At 52.4% G+C, this 23,954-nt stretch overlaps 9 protein-coding genes across 9 annotated transcripts; 4 read left to right on the forward strand and 5 right to left on the reverse strand.

Annotated features, from left to right (window-relative positions):
- Positions 1 to 1,090: 1,090 nt before the first annotated feature.
- J4E87_000302 (uncharacterized protein) lies at positions 1,091 to 2,100 on the forward strand (the record flags this gene model as incomplete). The annotated part of the gene is made up of 2 exons (XM_049371961.1): positions 1,091 to 1,618; positions 1,675 to 2,100. The coding sequence occupies 2 exons, from the start codon at positions 1,091 to 1,093 to the stop codon at positions 2,098 to 2,100; spliced, it is 954 nt and encodes a 317-aa protein (XP_049238095.1).
- A 313-nt stretch (positions 2,101 to 2,413) lies between these two features.
- Positions 2,414 to 2,917, reverse strand: J4E87_000303 (uncharacterized protein; the record flags this gene model as incomplete). Its single annotated transcript, XM_049371962.1, has 1 exon — positions 2,414 to 2,917. The coding sequence occupies one exon, from the start codon at positions 2,915 to 2,917 to the stop codon at positions 2,414 to 2,416; it is 504 nt and encodes a 167-aa protein (XP_049238096.1).
- Positions 2,918 to 3,691: 774 nt separating this feature from the next.
- J4E87_000304 (uncharacterized protein) lies at positions 3,692 to 5,287 on the reverse strand (the record flags this gene model as incomplete). The annotated part of the gene is made up of 1 exon (XM_049371963.1): positions 3,692 to 5,287. The coding sequence occupies one exon, from the start codon at positions 5,285 to 5,287 to the stop codon at positions 3,692 to 3,694; it is 1,596 nt and encodes a 531-aa protein (XP_049238097.1).
- A 1,188-nt stretch (positions 5,288 to 6,475) lies between these two features.
- Positions 6,476 to 7,926, forward strand: J4E87_000305 (uncharacterized protein; the record flags this gene model as incomplete). Its single annotated transcript, XM_049371964.1, has 3 exons — positions 6,476 to 6,853; positions 6,907 to 7,653; positions 7,714 to 7,926. 3 exons carry the CDS (start codon positions 6,476 to 6,478, stop codon positions 7,924 to 7,926), a joined length of 1,338 nt encoding a protein of 445 aa, XP_049238098.1.
- Positions 7,927 to 8,263: 337 nt separating this feature from the next.
- On the reverse strand, positions 8,264 to 8,633 carry J4E87_000306 (uncharacterized protein; the record flags this gene model as incomplete). Its single annotated transcript, XM_049371965.1, has 2 exons — positions 8,264 to 8,409; positions 8,477 to 8,633. The coding sequence occupies 2 exons, from the start codon at positions 8,631 to 8,633 to the stop codon at positions 8,264 to 8,266; spliced, it is 303 nt and encodes a 100-aa protein (XP_049238099.1).
- Positions 8,634 to 9,568: 935 nt separating this feature from the next.
- On the reverse strand, positions 9,569 to 10,555 carry J4E87_000307 (uncharacterized protein; the record flags this gene model as incomplete). The annotated part of the gene is made up of 1 exon (XM_049371966.1): positions 9,569 to 10,555. The coding sequence occupies one exon, from the start codon at positions 10,553 to 10,555 to the stop codon at positions 9,569 to 9,571; it is 987 nt and encodes a 328-aa protein (XP_049238100.1).
- A 1,961-nt stretch (positions 10,556 to 12,516) lies between these two features.
- J4E87_000308 (uncharacterized protein) lies at positions 12,517 to 13,140 on the reverse strand (the record flags this gene model as incomplete). The annotated part of the gene is made up of 1 exon (XM_049371967.1): positions 12,517 to 13,140. The coding sequence occupies one exon, from the start codon at positions 13,138 to 13,140 to the stop codon at positions 12,517 to 12,519; it is 624 nt and encodes a 207-aa protein (XP_049238101.1).
- Positions 13,141 to 16,890: 3,750 nt separating this feature from the next.
- Positions 16,891 to 18,444, forward strand: J4E87_000309 (uncharacterized protein; the record flags this gene model as incomplete). The annotated part of the gene is made up of 3 exons (XM_049371968.1): positions 16,891 to 16,920; positions 16,979 to 17,490; positions 17,538 to 18,444. The coding sequence occupies 3 exons, from the start codon at positions 16,891 to 16,893 to the stop codon at positions 18,442 to 18,444; spliced, it is 1,449 nt and encodes a 482-aa protein (XP_049238102.1).
- A 3,865-nt stretch (positions 18,445 to 22,309) lies between these two features.
- J4E87_000310 (uncharacterized protein) lies at positions 22,310 to 23,737 on the forward strand (the record flags this gene model as incomplete). The annotated part of the gene is made up of 2 exons (XM_049371969.1): positions 22,310 to 22,315; positions 22,409 to 23,737. 2 exons carry the CDS (start codon positions 22,310 to 22,312, stop codon positions 23,735 to 23,737), a joined length of 1,335 nt encoding a protein of 444 aa, XP_049238103.1.
- Between the last annotated feature and the right edge of the window lie 217 nt (positions 23,738 to 23,954).

Consider the following 23,954-nt stretch of genomic DNA (forward strand, 5'->3'; position numbering starts at 1 on the left):
ATACGGCCTTGGCGATCTTGGGCTTTCAGATGGCTAAGCATCTCGACTCGACACTAAATGCGCATCAAAAGGCCGAACTTTCTCTTTGCCTGAGCTTGTAGCGGACCTGACTGTGATCTTGTGGAGTCTGCTGTGGGCATAGCCCGAGACTTCAGTGGGTGAAGCATGCATTCGAACGACCCGTGGACTGTCCTGGAGAGCAACAGGTGTAGGCAGCAGTATGGGCTGAACGTGATTACTCTTCATCGTTTGACGCGATATCTTGGGAGTTTCGACAGGCGTGTTCGCGAGGCTAGTCTCAATTCAGCCTAGATGCAGCCAATTTGTTCCTTCCCGTCTTCACCCTACCTAGGTAGCTTACAACGACTTTACCACCTCCTCATGTGTCAGGTACACTGTGGCGCCTCGAGAATTCTTCCGCCCACTCATCGATGCCTAGGTATCGATATCACTGCGACATTTACAGCCACCGCAGTCCTCTTTGTGACGAGCATGGCGATCTTCTGTTTCTCAAGTTTATCCCATTGGTGGTCTTTTTCTCCACAGCCAGCCAAGCATTCTGGACGATGCTGTCAAACGGTAGCGCCGACTTGTATATTGTTTCCTCCCTTCAGTTGGCTTCCAGGAACTCTTCCGAGGCTCCAGCGCTAATGCAGTCACTGAGGGCCGTCGGCTTTTGGGACTTCCCCAGGTATGCACCCCAGGTTTGCGATACATTTCCGGCCTTCGAGCCACAACCACATACTGGCTCACGAGACCGCTGTACATGAATGTCCTTGGTGGATTATGAATGCTTCTTCGAAACGTCTTGGAGGCCAAGACAAAAGTCATATATTCGCGGAGAAACTCCACATCTGGTATGCTAAAGATGGTTCCGCGATTCACAGTATTAAAGGGGGACCGAGTTGACGATCATGGAGCCTGTACAGATCTCAGCAATCTAAAACATCTGGTATAAAGATACCATTAGACACCATCAGCTATCGTCACCTCCAACACATTCTTTCATCAGATCAGAGTAGATCTCTATTCACTCTTTTACATTCTTTCTTCCACCTTCAGTCTCATCACATCTTCCAAACACACCAAGATGCGCTTCTTCGAGATCGCCACAGTGGCCATGACCGCTGCCTCTACGGCGTACGGTGCACCTATGGAAAAGCGCGCTGCAGCTGTCGATGAGCTTGTTGGATTCGCCCAAGGCACCACCGGAGGAGGCAGCGGGGCTGGAACCACTGTCGCCTCCTGTGCTGAGCTCACAGCGGCAGCTAAGGCCGGCGGTGTGATCAAGATCAAGGGCATGCTCACTGGATGTGGCATCATCCGTGTCGGTACTGCAGGCACTTCCATTCTCGGTGTTGGCAAGGACGCCGGCCTGACAGACAGTGGCCTCCAGGTCTTCAAGACGTCCAACATCATCATCAGAAACCTCAAACTCTACCGTGCGCCAAAGGGAAAGGATCTCATCGACATCGAGGCCTCGACCAATATCTGGGTTGATCACAACGACTTCTCTAGCGTGGGTGTGACAGGCGACAAGGATACATACGATGGCCTGCTTGACGCCAAGTCTGGATCCGATATGCTTACCTTCTCCTGGAACAAGTTCCACGACCACGTGAGTCTCCATAACACCGTTACGCTTATGTAAAACTCAGTACTAACGCCTATCAGTGGAAGGGCTCGCTTGTCGGTCACTCTGACAACAATGCCTCCAAGGACAAGGGCAAACTCCACGTGACCTACCATCACAACTCTTTCACCGGCATCAACTCGCGTCTGCCCTCGATCCGCTTTGGTACCGGCCACATCTACAGCTCTTGCTACTCAGGTGGTATCTCTGGTGTCAACTCGCGCATGGGCGCTCAAGTCTTGGTTGAAGCCAACTCCTTCACCAACGTCGACAAGGCTGTTGTCACCAACTTGGACTCTGACGAGGAGGGCTTTGCGGTTGAGAAGGATAACATCTTCACCAACAGTCCTACTCAAATCACGCAGAAGGGCTCATTCGCGCCCAGCTACAAGTACACTGTGGACCCAGCGGCCAGTGTTTGCGCTATTGTGCAGAAGAGCGCCGGTGTGGGTGTTGTCACCTTCTAGGTCATGACGAAGAATGAGGAGATACAGCCTTAGTGATACATACTGGCTGGCCAGAGGGAGGAGCGCTGAAGGAGTTGCGAGTTTCGGTCTTGTGCATAGCTTTATTCGTGTATATAGTTACATTCCATTAATTAAACAGTTGGTCTCGAAAATGTTTCATCATTAGTTATGAGCATCAAGAGAAGCTCGCGCAACGGTATGCATGTGACGATTGATTCTAGTATTGATGTTTGGGTATAGTTGATTCTCTTCTGGTGCGCTCCAATTTCTTCTTTCCCAGTTGTTCTAGCATGCATCTTGCATTCATCCTAGATTAACCAGGGAACACCCATACGATCGACATGAGCGTGGCAATAACGCCCACGATGACCAACACTTCGGGTCCAGCCTTGATGCCAACAGGCAACCCCTCAGTGGTAAATTGCGCCACAATCCCCTGTGTAAAGTTCTTCTCCGCCTCTGCTAGTGCGATCTCTGTCCAGTTCCCGCATCGGTTGTTCAAATCCGCATCGGCCGTAAGCGCAGGTAGCTTCGCGATGGCAGCATCCATCATGCGCGCGCTGGTCAGCGTTCCGACATTAGCCTTTTGCATAACGACTGTACGGTAGGAGCCGTTGGCGCCCACTGTCGACATGTTGGCTGTGCGTTCGTAGTCGAGACATAGATCGGCTTGCGAGGGTGTGGCGGAGACTTGGCGAACTTCAAGTTTGGTATTGAGTAGGCCGCCGGGGACGATAGGAACAGCATTGGGGCCTGCAGCCGCCAGATGGAAGACCGAGAGGGCGAGGAAGAGACTTGTGAGGAGCGAAGAGTGCATGATGTCGTTGTCGATGTTTTCGTGAGCGGATTCCTCGGGAGTGGGACAGCAAGTGAAAGAAGTAAAGAATTATTAGGTGAAGAGTATTTTGGTGACCGGCACGCCTCAAGAAGTGAATGAATGGACGAACGAAAAGGAAAGAAAGATCGTTGGTGGTGAGGCTTGGTACCACTGCCTGAGGTATACCAGAAGCTCGGGATAGGAAAGAAGGCGACAAGGGAAGCAAAAGAAATCAGGCCACTTTACCGTGATATATGAGGCCGCAAGAACGATGATGGCTGTCGTTCATACCGCGCTGCGACGTGGATTGCCGGATAAGGGGTGGTTATGAGGCTCATGGTGTGTCAGGTCACACGGAGGCTCTTAAGCGCCCCTAGACAGGCGCTAGGGTGCCTCGTGGTATTCAATGGATCGCGCCGGCTCGCCGTCATTAGCATAAGCACCAGTGGTCATTAGCGGAGCTTTAGAGCGTGGCTGCGATGAAATAGTTAGTCGCGATGGAGACTGTGGCGGTAAGATGGGTTGCGGCGTGATGATGGAATGATTGGGGAGCGGCGTTAGTGCGGATGATCGTCATCCGCGCACGGGTATTTTATGCATTAGGGTCTAGCGACAGCCCCAGAAATCTCCTTCTTTGGCGTCCTCAGTCTGATATGTGACAGCCGCTGTCATCGTGCGAAACGGCGATTACTTGATCAGAGCCACTGTCCCCTTTCAGGCCGCGCGACGCGGCATATCGACGCTCCTACTCGATGGCTCAGCGAATTAGTACTATCACGACACGAACGCGTCGAAGACCCCTGCGTCGTCCAGACTGAACGTCCCCGACATGAGCATGTCCCAGTCCTCCGTGAACTCCGGTGAGAATTGGAAGTCGAATTCTTCCATACCGCTGCCCTCCATGCCGGCAGCACCAGGACGCGGCTCCTCACAACCAGCCAATGCTTCCAGAATCGGTATACAAACCTGAGCAGCGTCTTCTGCGGCTCCCACCAGTAATGCAGGCAAATCTGAGTTGTCTACATGATGACTTTCCGCGTCAATCCAAGCACCGACGAGCCGCAAAAGAACGTAGCCCTTCATACCAGTTTCACCGGCTTTCATACAGCGGAGGTACCAATTGGCAGCGTCATCGACAATATTATTTAGTGATGATGGCAATGCGTCAAGATCCCCTTCGTCTTCCTGTATTCGCATCCGCAGTTCAGCAGCCAGGAATGTCGACCCGTGGAAAGTATACATTCGGAAGAACCCCGCTGTGCACATGCACATCCGAACAAAGTCGGTCTCGCTCGGACGACGTGAGCTCTCGCTTGCGTTCGGATAAGCCATATTCCAGATCTTGAGCGAGGAGTCGACAGTAGCTTTCCTCGAATAGGCATAGACCGGATTCTTGAGTGCAGGAGCGAAGAATGGAAGATGTAAGCAGGTAACGTAGCGCTGCATTATGAACTCTACAGCTTGAAGAGTAAACTGTGAGGGCGACGAGCTGGTATGTGAGGTGTATGCATGTAGGGTGCGACGCAAGAGCTTATGTGCAGCTCTCAGATCCGAATCGATACGAAGCGTCTCCTCATATGTCCCGCTCGAGTTGACGTCGTTCAGAAATCGGAGTACCGCAAGCCGAGCCGGAAGAGTCTTGCGCAGAGCTATAGCAATGGACGTATGCGTATACACATGATCTGCCCTTGCAATGGGGTCTGCTTCCAAGAGTTGTTCATCGTCCAAATTGCTTGGTGGCGCTGTGTTGAAGTCGTCCGATGAGATGAATGGCGGACCGCCCGATCCCATGCTCATTTGAAGCGACAACTCCAGGATTGTATTCCATATCCGGCGGCGCATCTCAGTCTCAAGAGCCGTCGTACTCGGAAGCTGCGACGGGTCCTTGTGCAACCCAACATATACCGCTGCTCGATACACCGCGCCCGCTGAGATCCACACAAGCTCAGAGCCAACGTCGACAAGCTCTCGTGCGATCAGGAGGAGGATGCTGATCTGTAGATATTGGATACCGAGCTTTGATTTGAACAAGGGTGATGACAGCCAGGTCTGGGCCTCAAAGACCCATCTCACCGCGTCGGCTCGCATGCACACTTTGTCGTCGTATATCATGGCTCCAATCGCCAGGACCAACTTCAACATCATTACAAATGCCATGTTAGATTCCGATTTGCCTTTCCACATGTTATCGTATGCATGTTGGAAGCTGGGAACATGCAGCACGCGGTAAAGAGTCTCCATGGTTCGAAGATATGCAGCGACGAGGTCATCGCAAACATGCTTCGGAGGAAGGTCTCGTGTTGGAGGCGTAGGCCACGCTGGGGAGCGTTGCGATTTGATGATCCGGGCTAAGGGCTTTGCTCGGTGCATACTGGTGATTACGTTGGGCGTTCCGCTATGTAAAAAGGGCTCAATTGTTTCGATGATATCACGGAATATCACCTAAAGATGGGTGTACAAAGTCAGTGTTTGTCTTACATGCAGTTCGTACATCGGCAAATACTCACGAATCCATTCATCCAATGGCTCTGTCCGAAAACTCGGTTTTTGTGTGCAATGCCTCGAGAGACAGCTGTACCGCTAGGCATCCGGGTGTCTTGGAGGACATTCACTGTACAGGCAAAGCTGCTGACAGTTTGTACAGTGTGCGTCGACACAGGAGTCGACGAAGATGGCGAGAGAGTAGTAGTGCTTTCAGCTCGCGATAACCGGTCTTCCAACTCGGTGATACGTGCTCTCATAGCATCAAGTTCGAAAGGACTTCGGTCGGTGCCGGTATTGGGCGCTTTGACGGATGAGCTTGAGGGTATGCTAGGTATGCTCCTGGAAGTCGGGCCTCCGATGTACGGTTGGATGGGTGTGAAAGGCGATGTGGCAGGCCTTTTATCCGGCACTCCAGTTTCGTAGACACAAGTGCCAGTCTTGCTCTTCAGACAGTTACTGCATGGCGTTTCCCGATTGCAGCGTAGCTTGCGCTTGCGGCATAGTGTGCAAGAGCTGAATGTGGTTAGCTTCTGTCCTCATAGAAGGAAAACATAATCTGGTTTGCAGACTACAGTAAGGTAAGAACGTGCAAAGTGGGCGACCTGACGTCGATGTAGGCTCCACGGTGTTCAGCTATTTTCTAGGTTGACCGGATGAACTCACATAGTAAGCCTCTTGCGTCTGCGGCTGAAGTCGGTCATTGTGCGTGTCGATTTCTTGTTCGGTAAATGGAAGTTAGATCTACGGCCCGGAGGGAGTCGGTGTAAGTATTATAACAGCGGACCGGGGATAGGTTTTCGGTTATAGCTGGATTGTTTATCTAGTGGCGCGCCTAGAATGCCCATGTACCTTACCCCAGATACGCCAAAAAAACGCCTTTTCGGGGTATTGACCAATAAGATTGCAAGAATATCTCCGCCCCGACTTTGCTGGAAACCTCCCTCTCATGACGAGATGACAAGCAACAATATTGTATATATACACCGTCAGGACGAGTGTGGTAGCCCTCATCAGCTTCTCGACCTTCCTAGAGCCACAGAACTCTAATTCAAGCCCCTCCGATACAAAGTCAGGATGTCCACACCAACAGCTCAACCCAACGCCGTTGCCGGTACCAGCACCCCTTCCATTCCCTCCTACGATGTTGAGAAAGCATCGATCGAATCAGCCCACGATGACGGTCAAGCAACCGTTGACGCTGAGATCGCCGCTTTAGGCCCTGCTCCTGACGGTGGTTTAACAGCTTGGTTGAACGCTCTAGGCGGCTTCTGCATCTTCTTTTGCTGCCTCGGCTTTACCTCCTGCTTCGGCGTCCTACAACAATACTACTCTACCCATCAACTGAGAGACCACAGCATGGACCAGATTGCGTGGATAGGCAGCCTCACAAGTTTCATCCAGTTTGCTGGGGGTGTTATCGGGGGACCGATGTTTGATCGCTTTGGTGTTTGGGTGCGTATTTTCTACTGGCGTGAAACTGATCTCGTACTGACTTAAACGAATAGATGATGCGGCCTGCGACACTTACATACGTCCTTGGCCTCATGATGCTGTCCTTGTGTAGCGAGTACTACCAGTTCTTCCTCGCGCAGTCTGTCCTCATGGGCTCCAGCGTAGTCTTCCTTCAGACACCTGCCTTTGCAGTAATGGGACATTACTTCGACAAGCGACGCGCCGCCGCCCTCGGTATCGTGGTATCAGGGTCCTCCATCGGCGGTGTCATCTTTCCAATCGTTCTGTCCAAACTTCTGAACGACTCGCCCCTGTCCTTTGGCTGGTGCATCCGTATCATCGCTTTCATCATGCTCCCTTTCATGATGTTTGCCTGCTTCGTCATCAAGCCGCGCATACCACCCCGCAAGACTACAGTCTTCCTTGGCGAAGCATGGAAGATGAAGCGATACGTACTGCTCGTTGCAGGACTGTTCTTCATGATGATGGGCATGTGGATACCGGTTTTCTACCTCCCAGTCTATGCTGTCAGCCGAGGTATGAAGCCTTTACTCGCATCGTACCTCCTCGCCATGATCAACGGGTCCTCCACGTTTGGTCGTATTATTCCGGGAATACTCGCGGATAAGCTGGGCGGCATGAACATGTTCGGTTTTGCCGGCATTGGCACCGCCATCGTAGTGTTCTGCATCAACGAGCCAACGACTAATGCTGGCATCATTGTCTACTCGGTCATGTTCGGCTTTGTATCGGGTACCATCATATCGGCTGGTTCAGCAGCTATTTCCAAGTGTACAAAGGTAAGTTGACTGTACGAAATGCATGAGACATGCACTGACTTCGTCTCTTCACCATTTTAGGACCCGAGGAATCTTGGCACGTACATGGGTATGGGCATGGGTGTTGCAGCATTCGCTGTTCTCGTCGGCCCTCCAATCAATGGCGCGTTCATCGATCGATACGGCGGGTTCAAAGAAGTGTCGATTTTCAGTGGCGTGATGAGTTTGATGGGTGGGCTTATTGCACTGTCTGCTAAATTCGCCACCACGGAAGGTATCTTGGGGAAGGTTTGAAAGGATGTGGCGAAGGGTCTGTCTTGTGGAAGGCGAAGAGGATTGTTAGCCTAGATGTAGGGGCTTCAGCTTGAAGGGAAGTAATTAGGTGGTCATAGATTGAATTGATTGTCATGTCAGAGGGTATGAAACATTGAACCAGTTACGCCAGATAACCGTAATGAAAACCTGTACATCATCAGCGGCAGCCGATCCTCACACGTAGGATGTCTTGGTAGCCACTCTCTTCCGATCTGCCCTCGCGACGGCACATGCGCTCGTCCCAACAGGCGCGTAAGCTTATGCGGGTGCGCGGTGGTATGTGAAGCCTTGTATGCGCGTAGCCTATCTGGCTCGTCTATGCCGGGATGGGCTCGTAGGTGTTGTGGGCTTGGCGGTTGGAGAAGAGGTAGTAGATGATCATGCCGACGACGGGGAAGAGGAAGACGACGAGGGCCCAGAGCACTTTGTTCGGGACGGGACGGTTGGACTTGAAGATCTCGACTAGAGCACATGTTAGCTTTGTTCGATGCGCGACAACCGTGCTGTCAAGGGCGTTGTGGGTAATTACTCCACGCGATAATGTCGAGGACGAGGACGATGAATCCAATGATGCCGCCACCGGTGCCAGCTTGCCAGGGCTTAGCTGACTGCGCCGTAATGGGAGCTGCCTCGGCGAGCATGAACATGGACAGCTGGAGGAGCAGAGAGAGCACGAAGTTCATCATGATGGCGGTGATGGGTGAGGTAAGACTGGGGTGGACAAGATGAAGCGTGAATGGGTGCAGTGAGAGGGAGGAGGCGAGTGTTGCGGTGTTGACGGCTGCTGCCTTCTATATGAAAGCGGCGGGGCGGAGCTTCAGCTGTTTGATGTCCGCACGGACCTACGTCACTGGAAATCCCACTGTCACGCGACACTCTTCCAAGGTACACATGCATCATCCCGCAGGAGAGACGGTATATCACTATTCTTAACACACGCAGCGCGTCTGTACCCGTGCTTACTCTGCGCATTCTCGTCGCCCACCAAACAAGCAAAGAAAAGGTTCGAAAGACGCGTGAGTGGCGCGTTGGCCTCAGCCACACAGCCAGCCTCGAGGCCTTCCAGCGGCGAACATCACCACTTTTCCGACTGTCTCTGCCCGATCGATCATGCGGCATCACGAACTTCGTCTCGCGGCACCCCTTGAGTTCTCATGCTCCACCTATTCAGGCGGGCTTCATCTGCGGCGTCCTTGTGCACGTCGGCCGAAGCGACCAACTCTGCCAGTAGAGTCTTGACTTTGTCTCCAGAGGTCTTGAAGAGCATCTGGGAGCTATTTCTCTCTGCCCGTGATGCAAGTGCACTCGCGCGTCTGGTATCGCAGATTACACACGCTGCTCTGTCGACTTGGATACTTGATCCATTATCCTCGCCTCAAGGTCAACATCACAACAGGCGAACTTGATCAACTTTGCAAGCGGATGCTTCAAGCTTCTTCGAATCATTAACGGTCTCGCCGCCACCTACCAACATTAAGGCGGTAGTCGAAACACACAACACAAACATGATAGACGTCATGAGACAAGTACATGGTTAGCAGCTCCAGGTATAGTATTATGCCAACAATTTGATGGTAAAAGGTGAGTGCTATTTGTGTCATTATTCTCGCCCAGCACAAATCTAGTACTTGTGGCCCTTGACTACGATTTTGCCACCCTCACATTTCAGACTAATCTCCTCGCCGAAGGTGTAATACCCATGTTGGTCAGCCTCTGGGACCGGCTTTGGCGATGGGGGTAAGTGCTCTTCTTTGGGAGGTGCTGGATGCGTCTCCTGGGGCGGTGCTGGATGCGTCTCCTGGGGCGGTGCTGGATGTGTCTCCATGGGAGGTGCTGGAGGAGCTGGATGCGTTTCCTTAGGCGGTGCTGGATGTGTCTCCATGGGAGGTGCTGGAGGAGCTGGATGTGTTTCCTTGGGCGGTGCTGGATGCGTTTCTTTGGGGGGAGCTGGAGGAGCTGGATGCGTTTCTTTGGGGGGAGCTGGAGGAGCTGGATGCGTTTCCCTAGGCGGCGCCGGATGCGTCGTCTCCTTCGGAGGTGTTGGATGCGTTGGCTGCGGCATAGGCGGGTGAGGCTTGTAGCTGCCGTCATCGTGATCGTCATTGTCTTCTTCTGGAGCTGGATGCTCGGGTTTTGGGTGCTCAGGCTGCGGGGCTGGATGTGTTGGCTGCGGCATAGGTGGGTGAGGCTTGTAGCTGCCGTCATCGTGGTCATCTTTGTCGTCCTCTGGAGCTGGATGCTCTGGTTCCGGCTTCGGGGGTTGAGGCTTGTAGCTGCCATCATCATGATCGTCTTTCTCCCCCTCTTCTTTGGGTGCTTCGGGGTGCTCCGGGCTCGGCTTTGGCGGCTCTTCGTTCTTGTGCTCGTCACCCTTAGGCGGCTCGGCATGGTAGTGCTCGTCGGGATGCTTGCCGTCCTCTATAGGCTCGGGTACGTGGGGTACCTCCACCTTGGGAGGAATGCAGACCTTGCCATGATCGTACTTGTCGCGCTGCTCACAGCACTTCTGGTACTCATGGGCTTTCACATCATCACCACGGACGGCGATGGGCTTTGCAGCGGCTGTGAAGGCCAAGATGGCAACGACAGCGGCTTGTGTAAGGCGCATGATGATGGTCAATCCAAGGGATTAAAACGACTGAGTTTGTAGTGAACGAGATATGAACGGTAGATAGCTGCTGCGACCAGTTCGAGATGAACGAGAGATATCCGCTTGGTAGCTGATGTCGAAACAGCGTACTTCATCTCTCTCATATAAATACCTGGGCTGTAATAGAGCTACCCCGTCTCGCTCTGACGGCTTGACCCTCTCCTAGGCAATTGCCTGCACAATTACGTCTCACAGTATTGATTTTCGATGTTGGAGACGCCCTACTGTCTTGGAGAACATAGTGTTGGCTTCCACCACATAGCCGAAGTACCGTCATGGCACTCCAGTCCTGAAGCTATTCATATTAGCCCATCTCGAACGAGCTCGATACGAACGTGATGAAGTCATAAGTTCTTGATGAACGCCCTCAACTGGCACGGTGGTGAAGCAAGTGTCGTGACCGCGACGCAGGGAAGTATTGCCCAGCACTGCTTCATTGTCCGGAGCTTACTCCAAGGCATACACACGACTCATTTTGAGATGCCTTGGGGAGCTTGTCGTGACGACTGCAGCAGAAGCTTGATTTGCCTCGTATAGTTGCCTTGGCCCACCATGCTGTTGGTTAGGGCAATTGCATACATCGCATACGGGGCTTTCGGTCACCATGTGCGAGCCCATCTTCCAAGCCACCATCGGAAAAAGGAACAGGAGCTATTTGAGAGGTTGAGGAGTGAAGCTCCTCTACGCGAACAAAGCCATACGCGGGGTAGTGCCTTGGCGGCATGACACATGGAATTGCCGGACTGGGTCGGCACTGCTTCCCCTTCCCTCGTCACGGCATCTAATAGGTCTCTTGGTGGGCGATTACCCATTCTGACGGATCAACAGGTACGCACTCCAGACTACAGCCTACCGACGAACTATCGTTGGCGCATACATTAATACGCGTGGAGACTACTTACACTTTTACTTCATCAACTCATGCGTCAATACTGCGGCCGCGCGAAGTTGCGGAGTGTACTTGAGTAAATCTGACGTCAACGTCGCAGACACAGTAAGCCCCCTTCCATGACTGCAATACATCTCAGCGTTGGACACTGTACTGGAGTTAATAGTTTGATACTAAAGCCGTAGATCGTCTTGGCTGCCCAGGTCTCAAGAGGCTACCACGACGTGGCTGATCTGCCAAATCCAGGCCTGTATGTATGTCCAAATATACACACGGTCTAGCAGTAGCGGTTTGTTTGATTGGCATTGGCTCTGCAATTAAGTCGGATAGTGCATAATGTCCGATTACTCATCGTTTTCCACGTAGAGGCTAAAACCTAGAAGGAGCGAATATGTCAGACCATGTTGGCTTCCCAGCGCTGACTGGGAAGACATCGCGATCGATCGATGCAAGGCCACTTCCATTCATGTAACTCATTGAGGTAATGAACTTGGACTATTACATTATTCCACTTCTAGTGCTGAGAATACCCATCGCGTATTCGGCACTGTGCCGTTCCCCGATATCTTTTCGATCTTGGAAGTGTGGGGCTTACAAGTGGAGTAGTAAATCCGGGGTATAGTTCTAGTCGCCTGAGTACGCTTTTGATGATGAGGTGAGGTAGCCAGATGTTCCGATCTTCCGTTTAGCGTTCGTATCCGTTGAAGCCGGTCTTCGCCAAGGTCTTAGACTATCTAGGTACAAGGACTCATTGCGTTAGAGTTCCGGATAGCTGCCATGCTACCCTTGTGTTCGTTTAGTGGCCTTCCAGTTGCGAACCCTTTGTCTGTTCCGGTCCGATGGAGTGGGTTGACCAGATATCACCATTCTATCTGTATCACGACCAGACGTGATTGGAGAAGCCACCAGAACGCTCCGCTCTTGTCGCCAGTGACTTACCAGTCCGAACGCGGCGATTATGCGGATGATGTCGAGTATCATAGCAGTATCTGCTGGAGCCTTGTGAGCTTGAAGGGCATGTTCGATGTTTTCAACAACTGAAGATCGAGCATTGATCTTGTTCCAGATGAGGCTGGAGTTCTGGCTGCGGGCGCTTCGCTGAACTCCTTCCCACCGAGAACTGCGCGTCGGGGTCTTCTGCCGGGTCGTCTGTGAGGCCACCCGGTAGCTGATCAACCATGACGCTCTCCTGTACGACTTGGGAGAACTCCTGCGCCCATTCATCTGATACCTCGATCTTCTCTTCACTCTCTCGCAATGAGGATGACGATCTTGCCCGAAAGCCTGCGGTACTTGCCTGTTGGGTGCGTGGTCGTCGTCGTCCAGCCTCTGGTGACAGTTTTCCGCCCGCATCTGTTTTCTTCTGAGCCTTGTTTGTCGCCCCGAGCGGTGCTTCATCGGACGCTTGACCTAGGGAGCCATCGTCTTCCTGTGCGGCTGCGCGATAGAGACCTGTTAGCTCGTGCACGTCGCCTATAGTCAGTTCGTTGACATCAAGCAGATCTGGACCTTGTCGAAGGTAGTCGACAAGGCTCAACCTTTCCGCATCCGGTTTGCCGTCGATGGCTGTGTGGTAGCTTTGTAGCAGGCCTATCGCGCTGCGGAGATCCACTCTCGGAGCACCAGACTTGTTGTGTTCGGTGGCCGGCGACATCTTGTCCTAAGATGACCTTGAAACCCGCGGCTTGCAAGGATGGTACCTACCATAGGTAGCCGCTTGTTCGTAATAAGTCGAATGATGGCGGTAGAGAATGTAGACGCACTTTGACCTACTTAGATATCATGCTTCGTGAGCTGACGCGAAATGATTAGCTACGCGTTAGATCGAATTGGCCTGGGGGCTCGGAAACGGCCGCCGGTCGGAAGCTAGGCCGCTACAAGGGTGCTGCTTCGTTATGCAGCGCGCCGCCACGCCGACCGGGACCCAAAGTTGCTGCTCTTTACAGACATGCAAACAAGTTGAGCTGCATCTTTCTTTCTCCTCGAGTAATAATTGAGGCTGTGTCAGGCGAATGATGGCACATACGAAAGCAAACTCGCCAGCAACAAGGTCGAGTTGTGGAAGAACATTGCCTGCAGCCCACGCATATAACGAAAGATGAGACATGGAATTGGGAGGAGGTTAGGGTAGAGCAGGACAGTGGAAAGAGCGGCAGTTATCTTGTTCAGATTAGAGCCACGGAGTAGTAGGAGATCATGGGATAAATTGAGAAATCTGGTTGACAGACTGTGTTCCCTGTCTACCCGCACGCTTCCAGGAATTGAGTTGATAGCCTTGGCGGGTTAACAGCTTCGACACAATTATCCAAAAGCCATTGTTCGCAACACAGCCCCTCGACGGTATGCACTCTGTCTTGCAGACGATACCTTCCGATATGGCGAACTCACTGAGAAGTGCAGAGTACCTTCCATGCGCTCTTCATCTGTGTCCCATCCTCCCACACGTGGTGACTCTGGTAGACATGATATATCTCCGGGGTTATTCACCAAGGAGAAGATCACGCCTCAACCAACGAGAGCTTGCGTCAGAAGCCTCTCCTGTCCACTCAGGTAGTTGCGTTTTTCCAACCAGCGAAGTTTCCCCTTGGCCCTTTTCGAACTCAATTTGACCTGAGCCCCCTTCAAGGCGCTGGGCACGTCCTTCGCTATTTTGCCTACATCCTCGACGTGCTTGACGACACTCTTGCCCACCTTGCCTGTTGTAGCCTTGAACCCATCTTTGCAGACGGTCTCGATGACCTGTATAGTTGACCGGCGACGGGTTCTTGGCTCGACACCGAAGAAGGGATAGGGATCGAATGCTACGTATTTTGGCGGCGGATCATGGTGGGTTACGTCGTCGTATTGGTGCGGGGATGTTTGGGGTCGACATGGAACACCGTGCTCAAGCGCTGCCGCTGCCGCTGAAGAAGCGAGTGGGAGGCTGGTAGTGCGCTGATGTAAGCCGTGAAGCATAAATGGTCCAGGTCGATGCAGCGCAAGGTTGTTCTCGCTCGCAGTAGCGCTTGGGAGATATAACCCAAACCGCCGCGCATCACTGACACCACTGCTATGAGCTGACCTTCTCCGCGGCCCGGACTCAAGTACCGCTGTATGTATTCCGGGTATATCTGCGATAGCTGCGAGGGTTCGGGCTTGAGGTGAAGGCTGAATGGGAGGAGACTCGGGAGAGGAAGGAAGGGCCGTATCGGACGAAAGGGGACCTGGCGGTAGGGTTGTCGCGTCTTGTAACGTCAAAGCGTGAAGCTCCTCTCGTAAGGCATCCACTCTCGCGTGTCTTCCAACGCTACTAGCAGATGAAAGCAGCTGCGAGCTTTCATTGAACGGCCACATTGGGGTTGCCCACCTGCTGTTGATGTTGGGCGAAGCGGGAGAAGCAGCTCATGAGAGGACGTTGCCTGGAGGAGGGGTGAAGAGGGAAGCATTGCGGGGTGTCGTGCCATGGTTATGCATGTTGTAATTGCGATAGCCGGCTCCAGCAGTAGAGATCGCTCGTAGTGGTTGATGCAGACTGGTTCTGGTCCGCTAAGTCGTAGTGTCCAGCTTGTATCCTACGCGTTGCATCGAGACTGTCGACGGTGCTCTAGACCTCGAATGCTCTCCGGAGGGTGCCGTCGGTCTGGTCTGCTCGTACATGGCGGGTGCGCTCGTGGGTTTGCGATGGGCGAGAGATGGTGTTGAAACCAAATGACGACAGCTCCAGCTACCTCGGACCTCTTGGCAAAAACCACGCCCTCGCAGCGACCTGAAGCGTTACCCTCTCACCAACACGACCCAAGACAGTATAGTCATCATCGCTACGCGCTTTATTCTACCGTACTAGAACGATTGTGCATATCCTTTTCTCAGCTGATTGAAGGCCTAGGTACCTTGGTGTGCTTCCTGCAACGCTGTTCGCATCGAAACGAGCGCAGGCGCAGGCTGACGGACGCGCCACTTTCCCGTGCAACGTATGTACCATCACATAATGCATTCAGCATGCTCTGACGACTATGCAGACAAATTGCAGGCCGTGTTGAACTTGGCAGTATGCATCTTCACATGGTCGGTAGCCCTCTTCGCCTTGAACGCCGCCGCGGCGCGCGCTTCACTATACATGCCGAGGAAAGGACATTACTGGCTCAATGAATTGGCTCGCAGGAACCTGGAAACTATGGCAGATGCTAGGAATCCTTACCAGAGGAGACCTTGATGGTGCTCGTGGTAATGAATGAGCTGATGCGTATCCCTAAGGCTCCTGCTACTAACAGCAAAACATGTCAGCAGCTTATGAGACGACACGAGACGACATGAGAATAGGCACATCTAATCATCGTACGATCAAACGGAAATAGTATTGCGGCAGAAGTAGCCAAGGACGCCCTAGTGCTCAGTGCGGCCGGATATGTTGCTCTCTGGTAGATGAGCCACCGCTATCCATAGTGTATGAATTATGGCACCCAGCAGCTTGTTTTAACTCTGCAGGTACCCCTTACCGCGTGTTGGTTAGAGAAGCAGGTAATAACCGTGCAGTACATCTGGTCTCGCGTCCTTGCGGCACAGCACATGGCGACACTTGGAATGCATGGCACTTGTTCGAGGAGGAGCGAATTGTTCGCACAACGCCCTTGTAAAGGATTACAACGGTCGCCGATGTATTTGCGCAGTTGAGGAACCTTCAAAAGGACTGATTCAAAGAGAAGCTGGTAGTAGATCAGCCTCGCGGCGTTGGCATGGACCTAGTGTTCGGATACACGGACCATCACCGGGATTAAATCAGCCGCCAGCAACGGCTGCACCGCAGCACGCAAGAGCAGGATGGTAATATCCGCCCATCTTATCGCCAAATTGCGTTACTTAGGACGATGTCGTAAACTCTCGTACATAGGGCCTTCGGCAGGCTGCCCGTCCTATCCAATCACCCCCGATCCTGGCTTATCATTCAGGCCAAAGCGACTATACCGCTTTGATCCTGTCTCTTATCAGCCACCAAGACCCTGAGAGTCTACCTCACCCTTTGGTACAAGCGCGACCGTGGCTTACGGGTCCTTGGCCCTTTGAGACATCCAGTCCGGCGCGCTTGATTTCTTCGCATTCCTTCGCGGCACCGAATCTCAGGCCAAATACAGCCACCCAAGCCAGAAGCTCCACATTGTAAGCTCGGCTCCATCACTATGGGATTGGGAACGCCCTGCTTATCGCTGCCAAGACGGGCCATGTTCGACGTTGGGGGCACAGCAGCTTCGCATGTGTGGGCGTCAAAGGCGAGCAGGGGCTCAACGGCGCATCAATCTCGGTCCCTTGAAATTGGCGGAATGGCGTGAAAGAACGGGTGGGAAGATATATCAGCCTGGGGAGCCCCTGCCCATCTCGTCTTTGCTTTCCAGAATACCCCAGAGGTCCCAGTCCTGGTCGATATACCGACATGTCTTCAATCATGGAGCCACCACCCACCGTAAGTATCCCCAGCTAGGACGGCAACCTTCCATGTAGCATGAATAACAATTGTGTAGCCCGAGTTCGATCCGGCGAAGCCCAATGGCGGCAATCCAGATGTCGAGAACATCAACCTTCAGTACACAGGGCTGGAGTTCCACTACATCTACCTCATGATTATGGCCTTCCTTGTGTTCCTCATCATACCTGGAATCGGCTTCCTCTACTCTGGTCTTTCTCGTCGCAAGTCGGCCCTCTCCATGTTGTTCCAGTCTTTTGCAGTCATGGGAGTTGTTACCTTCCAATGGATGTTCTGGGGCTACACGCTCGCGTATTCTCGCACTGCCAGTCCGTTTATTGGTAACATGGATAACTTTGGCCTCAAGAACGTCATGTCTGCGCCATCTCCCGGCTCATCGTTCTTGCCCGAGATCGTCTTTTGCCTGTATCAGATGCTCTTTTGTGCATGCACTGTGCAGCTCGTCGTCGGTGGATCATTTGAACGCGGTCGCATCCTACCTTCAATGGTCTTTGCCTTCTGCTGGGCGACTATCGTGTACTGCCCCATCGCATGCTGGACATGGAACGCGTAAGTCTCGCGATTGTGATCATCGAACTGAGCTAATTGGATCATAGGAACGGATGGTTATTCAACCTTCCTTCACTTGACTTCGCCGGTGGGGGTCCCGTCCACATCGCGTCCGGCTGGTCCGCCCTCGCATACGCTTTCGTCCTCGGCAAGCGTCTACACAAGGGTGACAAGATTCACGGAAAGGCTCACAACCCCACACTGGTCTTCATAGGCACTGTCTTCATCTGGTTCGGGTGGTTCGGCTTCAACGGAGGTAGTGCTCTCAATGGCACAGTCCGCTCTATGCTGGCGGCGTTCAACACCAACACCGCCGCCAGTTTTGGCGTGCTTGGTTGGGTATCGGTTGAGTACGTCCGTACCAAGGGTCACTTTTCCGTCGTCGGTGCTTGCTCTGGAGCCATCGCTGGTCTTGTTGGTATCACTCCCGCTGCAGGTTATGTTTCTGTGTGGATCGCTGCTCTAATCGGCTTTCTCACTGCGGCCGTCTGTTCTCTTTGCCAGAACGTCGACAAGTGGATTAAGATCGACGAGGGCATGGATGTCTTCAAGCTCCACGGAATCGGTGGCATGGTTGGTTCATTCCTCACCGGCATCTTCGGCCAAGCCTGGATCTATGACCTTGACGGCATGGGTCCCTACGACGGCCTCGGTGGCATGGATGGTGTGGGCGTTCAGATCGGTCGCCAATTGGCCGAGATCGTTGCCATCGCCTCCTACTCTTTCGTCGTCTCCTGCATTCTTCTGTACATCCTGAAGTTCATTCCTGGCATGCATCTTCGTGTCACCTCTGAGGCTGAGATGATGGGTCTGGACTACGACCAGTTTGGGGGTGAGCAGATTGGCGACTGGAGTATCATGGACCAGAACCACTACGAGGCGAATGTCAGCAGCTCAAGCAGCCAGAATGTGCCTACATCTGTTCCTGCGGCAGCGGTCGGAAAGCAATCGTAAGAGTTAGTGGTGAGCGCCTAGTACTAGGTGTTGGCGCAGCGCGCGCAGCGCTGCAGTTGGCTGTTAAAATTGCATAACAATTCCAAAACGAAGGCTCTTCCACTGGCGATCATCACACGATGTAGATAGAGACTTTGTCAAATCCATAGATTTATCACTCATAGATATATTAATCGTCTTTCATTTCCTAGCCTCAATTCGCATATTGTGAGAGAATCCATGCGAAGTACAAGGGGACAAGCTGCGATAACTTCACAACCTTGCACCGACCCATCTGAAAGCGTAGCTCGTATTCAACGGGCTTATGTATGCCAAAATGAAACCTCGAAACGGTTCACAAGTGGTAGCTCTCAAATTCATCATGCATCTGTCGTTACGCTAGTTCCGAATAACTCGTTGATGCTACGTGGTAGCGCCGGTAATCTTGGAGGAAACAGATCATAAACTGTATCTTCATCTGATGAATCATCATCTGACCCAAAGACGGTCTCTCGACGTCTGGCGACAGGTCGGTATCCGACGAAGGGCGCCCCACTGGGAGGTGAAGTCATCAGAGACACCGAACGTGTATGAGAGGGTCGAAGAGCCGCGCCGAAATTTGGTTGTAACGCACTTTTCAGCGTGTGAGACACTATGACTTCGGACTGTCCGGTCAAGCTCGTGGTCCCTGGAAGTGGCACGCGCATCCGATGTCCACGGCCACATATGAGCGAGCTGACTGATATAGGAGCTCTTGGTGTTATGTGAGGAGATACCGAGGATGACGACATAGACGTTGAGCAGCTGCGCTTTGATGATGAAGAGCTGAGATCCGTACTTGAGGAAACCTTAATCGGCATTGTGACATGTAGAGACGCATGCTTTGTCGTGTCCAATTTACTGACATTGAAGCATCCATTGCCGGTAGCAATCATATCGTCAGAAAGCCTCAGTACCACCAATTGCGCACGTCGCAACTTTAGAGACTGCGCAATGTCATGTCGAAATGGAAGGAGTTCCTCAGCGCTGAAGTCGCCCGTGTGCCGAGTGAGTCCGGCGAAGAAGTCTATCATGAACTTTTCGATTTTCGTGTGGGTGCCAATGTGGTCCTCCAAATATAGGAAGGGCTCGTGTTCTAGGGGTATTTGGGCGTGAGCGTCCAGTAGCTCCAGGTAGAATGTGCGATAAGTATCTACAAGCTTGTTTTGTAATCGTACATCGTCGATCATATCTGCGAGGCACCACGCCTTGGCCAGCTTAAGCATCGTGTCACAGCTACCTGTGAGCTGCTTTAGTGGGTTTTTTGCGCTTGGTCGCAGTCGCCGTATCAGACTGCTGCTGCCCAAGTAGTCCAAGATGATCTCAAAGACATCGGCGTCGGTATTCATAATCCTGCATCCCTGTACGAGACGCGCGCGCAGTACTGGGCATGCCTTCAGGGCCGAGCCAGGGATATGGATAAAGCGCGCATAGGGTGGTTTACCCACTCGAACTTCGATGTCGTTGGTGTTCGGGACTTTAGTGCGCACCTTCGCTGGAGAAGTATAGACAGTGGCTATATCTGCACTTGAGGAGCTTGTAGAGGACCGTCCTTTAGAGTAAGACTGATCACCTAGTGTCGCCTGAAGTGAAGTGATCATTATCGAGATACAATCAGGGGTTTTCTGTTCGGGTTGAAAGCGTGGGATAGAGTTGAATATTGAGGCGGGTAGATCGTGCCACCAATCTCTAATGTTTGTTGGAAGCTGGAGAAGTGAATGAGAAAGTGGTGCAGCATTAATACACATGACCTGTATATGAGATCCCATGGACAGGGCTGTCAATACGACTTGAGAGGTTCAGGATTCGTGGTTCCTCTGGTTCAGTGGTGAACGAACCAAGGTACATGCTTCGTTAAATTATCTACACATTTTGCTTTCTCTCAAGCTGTGTCTGACGTTACGTGTCGGGAGAAGCTCACAAGTGTTGAACACGTCTCTTCAAGTATACCTCAACATGGTGTAAATGAAGCCGCACAGTCTCCGTACTCATAGAAGTCATATAATACGGGCGCCCTGCGGATGTTGCGAACGCCGAGGATGGATTCAAACACCTTGCGTGAGGAGCACCGCAAACTTCATCCGTTGCGTAATGCTAGCACCTGGGTTGGTCGATCGAACGAACATTCGCGAAGAGTCATTGCACAGCGCGCATGGTGTTGTGGGAGCCACAGTAAAATACTGCTGCGTGACCTATGAGCAGCTCGAAGTTACCAACAACGACTGCTGGATCCCAATTTGGAAGCTCCTCAGAATGCACGGTCCATTTGCGTTGGTAGATAAGGCGGTGCTACGGATACGCAGATGTGATTGTTATGCGAAGGAGTGCGCTCTTGATTTGCAAAGTTCCAGTGGTGATGGAGCCTGATGCCCAGGTGTAGAAGAGGGCAGAGGGAACCGGCACGCCGGGGATCCAGGAGACAGATGTGCACGGACCATACGCTAGTCGGCCCGATGCCAAATGCAAACCTCGCGTCATCGCCCCTACATCTCAACCACGCGCAACAGTTACTCGCGCCTCATGTTTGCATCCAAGATTGCCGGGTCATCATTGCGGCCCGCGTGCTACGCGTCTCGGTTGCCGGCGGTTTCTACCTTCCGTCCTGCTGTATCACAATTCCGCCTCCTTTCCAAAAATCGCGTACTTCGTGACCAGCAAAGGAATGATGCCCAAAAGCCTACACACGAGCAACCATCTGTCTTGGTAGACGTATCACCGCCCATCGATCATACTACCGAAAACGCAACACCTGAAAGTCCTAGGAGGGTTAGATACCTGCGCCCCGCACTATGGGCTCTTTCGGTATCCTGCGGCATATTCTACGGTCTCGCCTATCTAGAGGCCAAGAGGGAGCTCAAAACAAAGCCGACATCTAGTGGAGGGTGGTTTCAGGCACCGCAATGGAACACAACACAACGCGGACCTCCGACCCCAACTGAAGTCATAACTGGAGCGTGGACCGGTCTCGATCCCATTTCGCGAGTCACGTACGGACTTATCGGGGCCAATAGCGGTGTTCATCTCAGCAGCTTTCTCGTGCCTAAAGCCTGGGATGCACTATGGCATACACCTGCTCGCAACGTCAACCACACTCAATTCACATCCATGTTTGTGCATGCTGGAGCTTTGCATTTTTTCGTCAATATGTATTTCTTGAACAATTTCATGGCACCAGTCGGATACTCGCGACTGTTCGAGGGTAGCCCATATCATACGTTGTCGTTCTTCCTCTCGGCAGGTGTGCTGTCGGGCTTTGCTCAACACTGGCAGACATGGAGTACCCGCATACCTTTCCATCGACGGCCCATCCCCGAGATCTTCATCAAGTCCGGAGGTGCATCAGGAGCACTTTTTGGAATCTTAGGGGTGTTCTGCATGCAATACCCGAACGCTGGAATAGGGATATTGTTTATTCCAGTACACTTCGATGCGCAATATGTACTGCCTGCGATCCTTCTTTTCGATCTCGTTGGCATCATTCGCGGCTACAGCTTCGTGAACTTTGGCCACGCAGTAAGTTCAACGTGCATGACTCCACGGAATTTACTAACATCATTAGGCTCACTTCGCCGGCGGGATGCTTGGCATAGCATATTCATACTTTGATGGTAAAACAAACCTTTGGAAACCGCTAGTGCGCCACTGGAAACGCCGCCTACAGTCCTAGATCATTGGGGGATTGAAAATCATGAAGGACGAATCAAACGAATAGTTGGAAAGCTGCAAACTTTCAGACAATGTACAACGGCGTCGAAAGTCCTAACAAGCCACATCCACGATGGACACTCCTCTCAGTACATGCATTAGGACAAAGAACACAAACATTTTCAAACTCCACATCTGTCCAATGGATGTGCAGTCGTATCTACACCGGAAACATCAGACGATGCATTTCTTTCATGTTGTACAAACCGATGATGCTGTGGCCGATAGCTTATAAGAGCAGGAATCTCACAAGCCCATTGTCTTCTCGAAAAAGACATCGCAACCATCAGAGACTCACACGACCATCCGACACCAAAACATGCCTTTCAAGATACCGAATGACGGTGTCACTATTACGGTCAAATCCGACAACGGGCACCTTGTTCCGATCGAGCTCAATGATCGCGTACTCAGAAACTGTCCGGTAATCAACGCAATGCCCTCGGGTACCATACTACCCAACGTGCAAGTGAAGCCTTTTCAGGCCGTGACGAGTTATCTGGACGGCAACGATCTCCCGGCGGTCTTCGCGAGTCGCGTCGACAGCAGTGCGCCTTTGCTCCTCTTCGCTCAAATGTGGGCGCTCGCGGCGCGACTTGGTCTTCCTATCTTGCAGAATGAGCTCATATCGTTTATGACCGACGTTCACGCCAGAATCATTAATGGGAGTGTAACAGACTCGCCCTGGCAGCGCACTGCCGATGGGTCTCTCGTCAAAGCTTTCCTGCATCTTCGAGAGCAGGTCGATCCGAATAGTCATGCCGAAAAGTTCCTCATATGCTTTGTTGGCCGCACAGCACTGTTCGTCAGCGAACTGGATCAAAATCTCACCCGCGAACATCTGGACCCTGCTATCCGAAAGGAAATATTGGACGAAGCACGATCCTTCGGTCTGGATCCTATCAAACATCAGCCACAAACGTTCCGTATCAACCCCCAACAGCCACCAAATTATCGACCCCTTGAGCAAGACTGTAACGATACAGGTATGGCTGATGGGTCTTGTTCACCCTCCGGGACGTCACGCTCAATTACCAGGGACGACACATGGAACCTGCCTCCACAACACCGTAGATCTCCGGAACTCATGTACCCACGGCCACGCAGCCCGCTTTCCAATCGGTTCGACCATGGCTCAGGTCCACTGGTATGCGCGCAGCCTGGAGACCCCAGTGATCCAGATCCAGGGTACACATCTCAGGCCATAAACTTCGATGATCCCAATCGTCCTATTAGAGATGGAGTTAACGTGATCCGTCTGACAGGTCGAGGCCCAGGCGGCCCACGATCGCCACCCTCCCCAACCAACTATCATCATGACACCACATTACCCTACATCATTCAAATCACGCAGCACAACGATAACGCCCATGGAAACGGAAACTACACTCACTATGGCGACAAAAACAGTACGACTGCACATGCTCAGGGTGGTGGTAGTGGACGCTCAAACCGGACTGTACGAGCAGTAGCGGATAGCGGAGAACGGCGCTACAAGCTCATCAGGGAGAGGAAGGGAAAGCAATCCAAATGGTTTTCGCTCTTGGCATACGGCAGCAAGTACTATTAAGAGCAAAGTGCGTGTTGCGAATGCCTTTGGTTTCATTGGTAGGGTGATTGTTCACGTTCGCACATGCCGATGCGTCATTATTATATAGCTCCAATCAATAACTCGCTTATCAATCAATTGCTCTTGTTACCATGGAACGTTCAACCTTTATGCGCGATACCACACCCCAAAGAACCAACTCCTGACCCTCTCCCTCTTGCTCATCCTGCTTTTCGCA

The sequence above is a fragment of the Alternaria ethzedia genome (genome assembly GCF_023757985.1).
Source record: "Alternaria ethzedia strain BMP 0044 chromosome Unknown scaffold_1, whole genome shotgun sequence".
NCBI lineage: Eukaryota > Fungi > Ascomycota > Dothideomycetes > Pleosporales > Pleosporaceae > Alternaria > Alternaria ethzedia.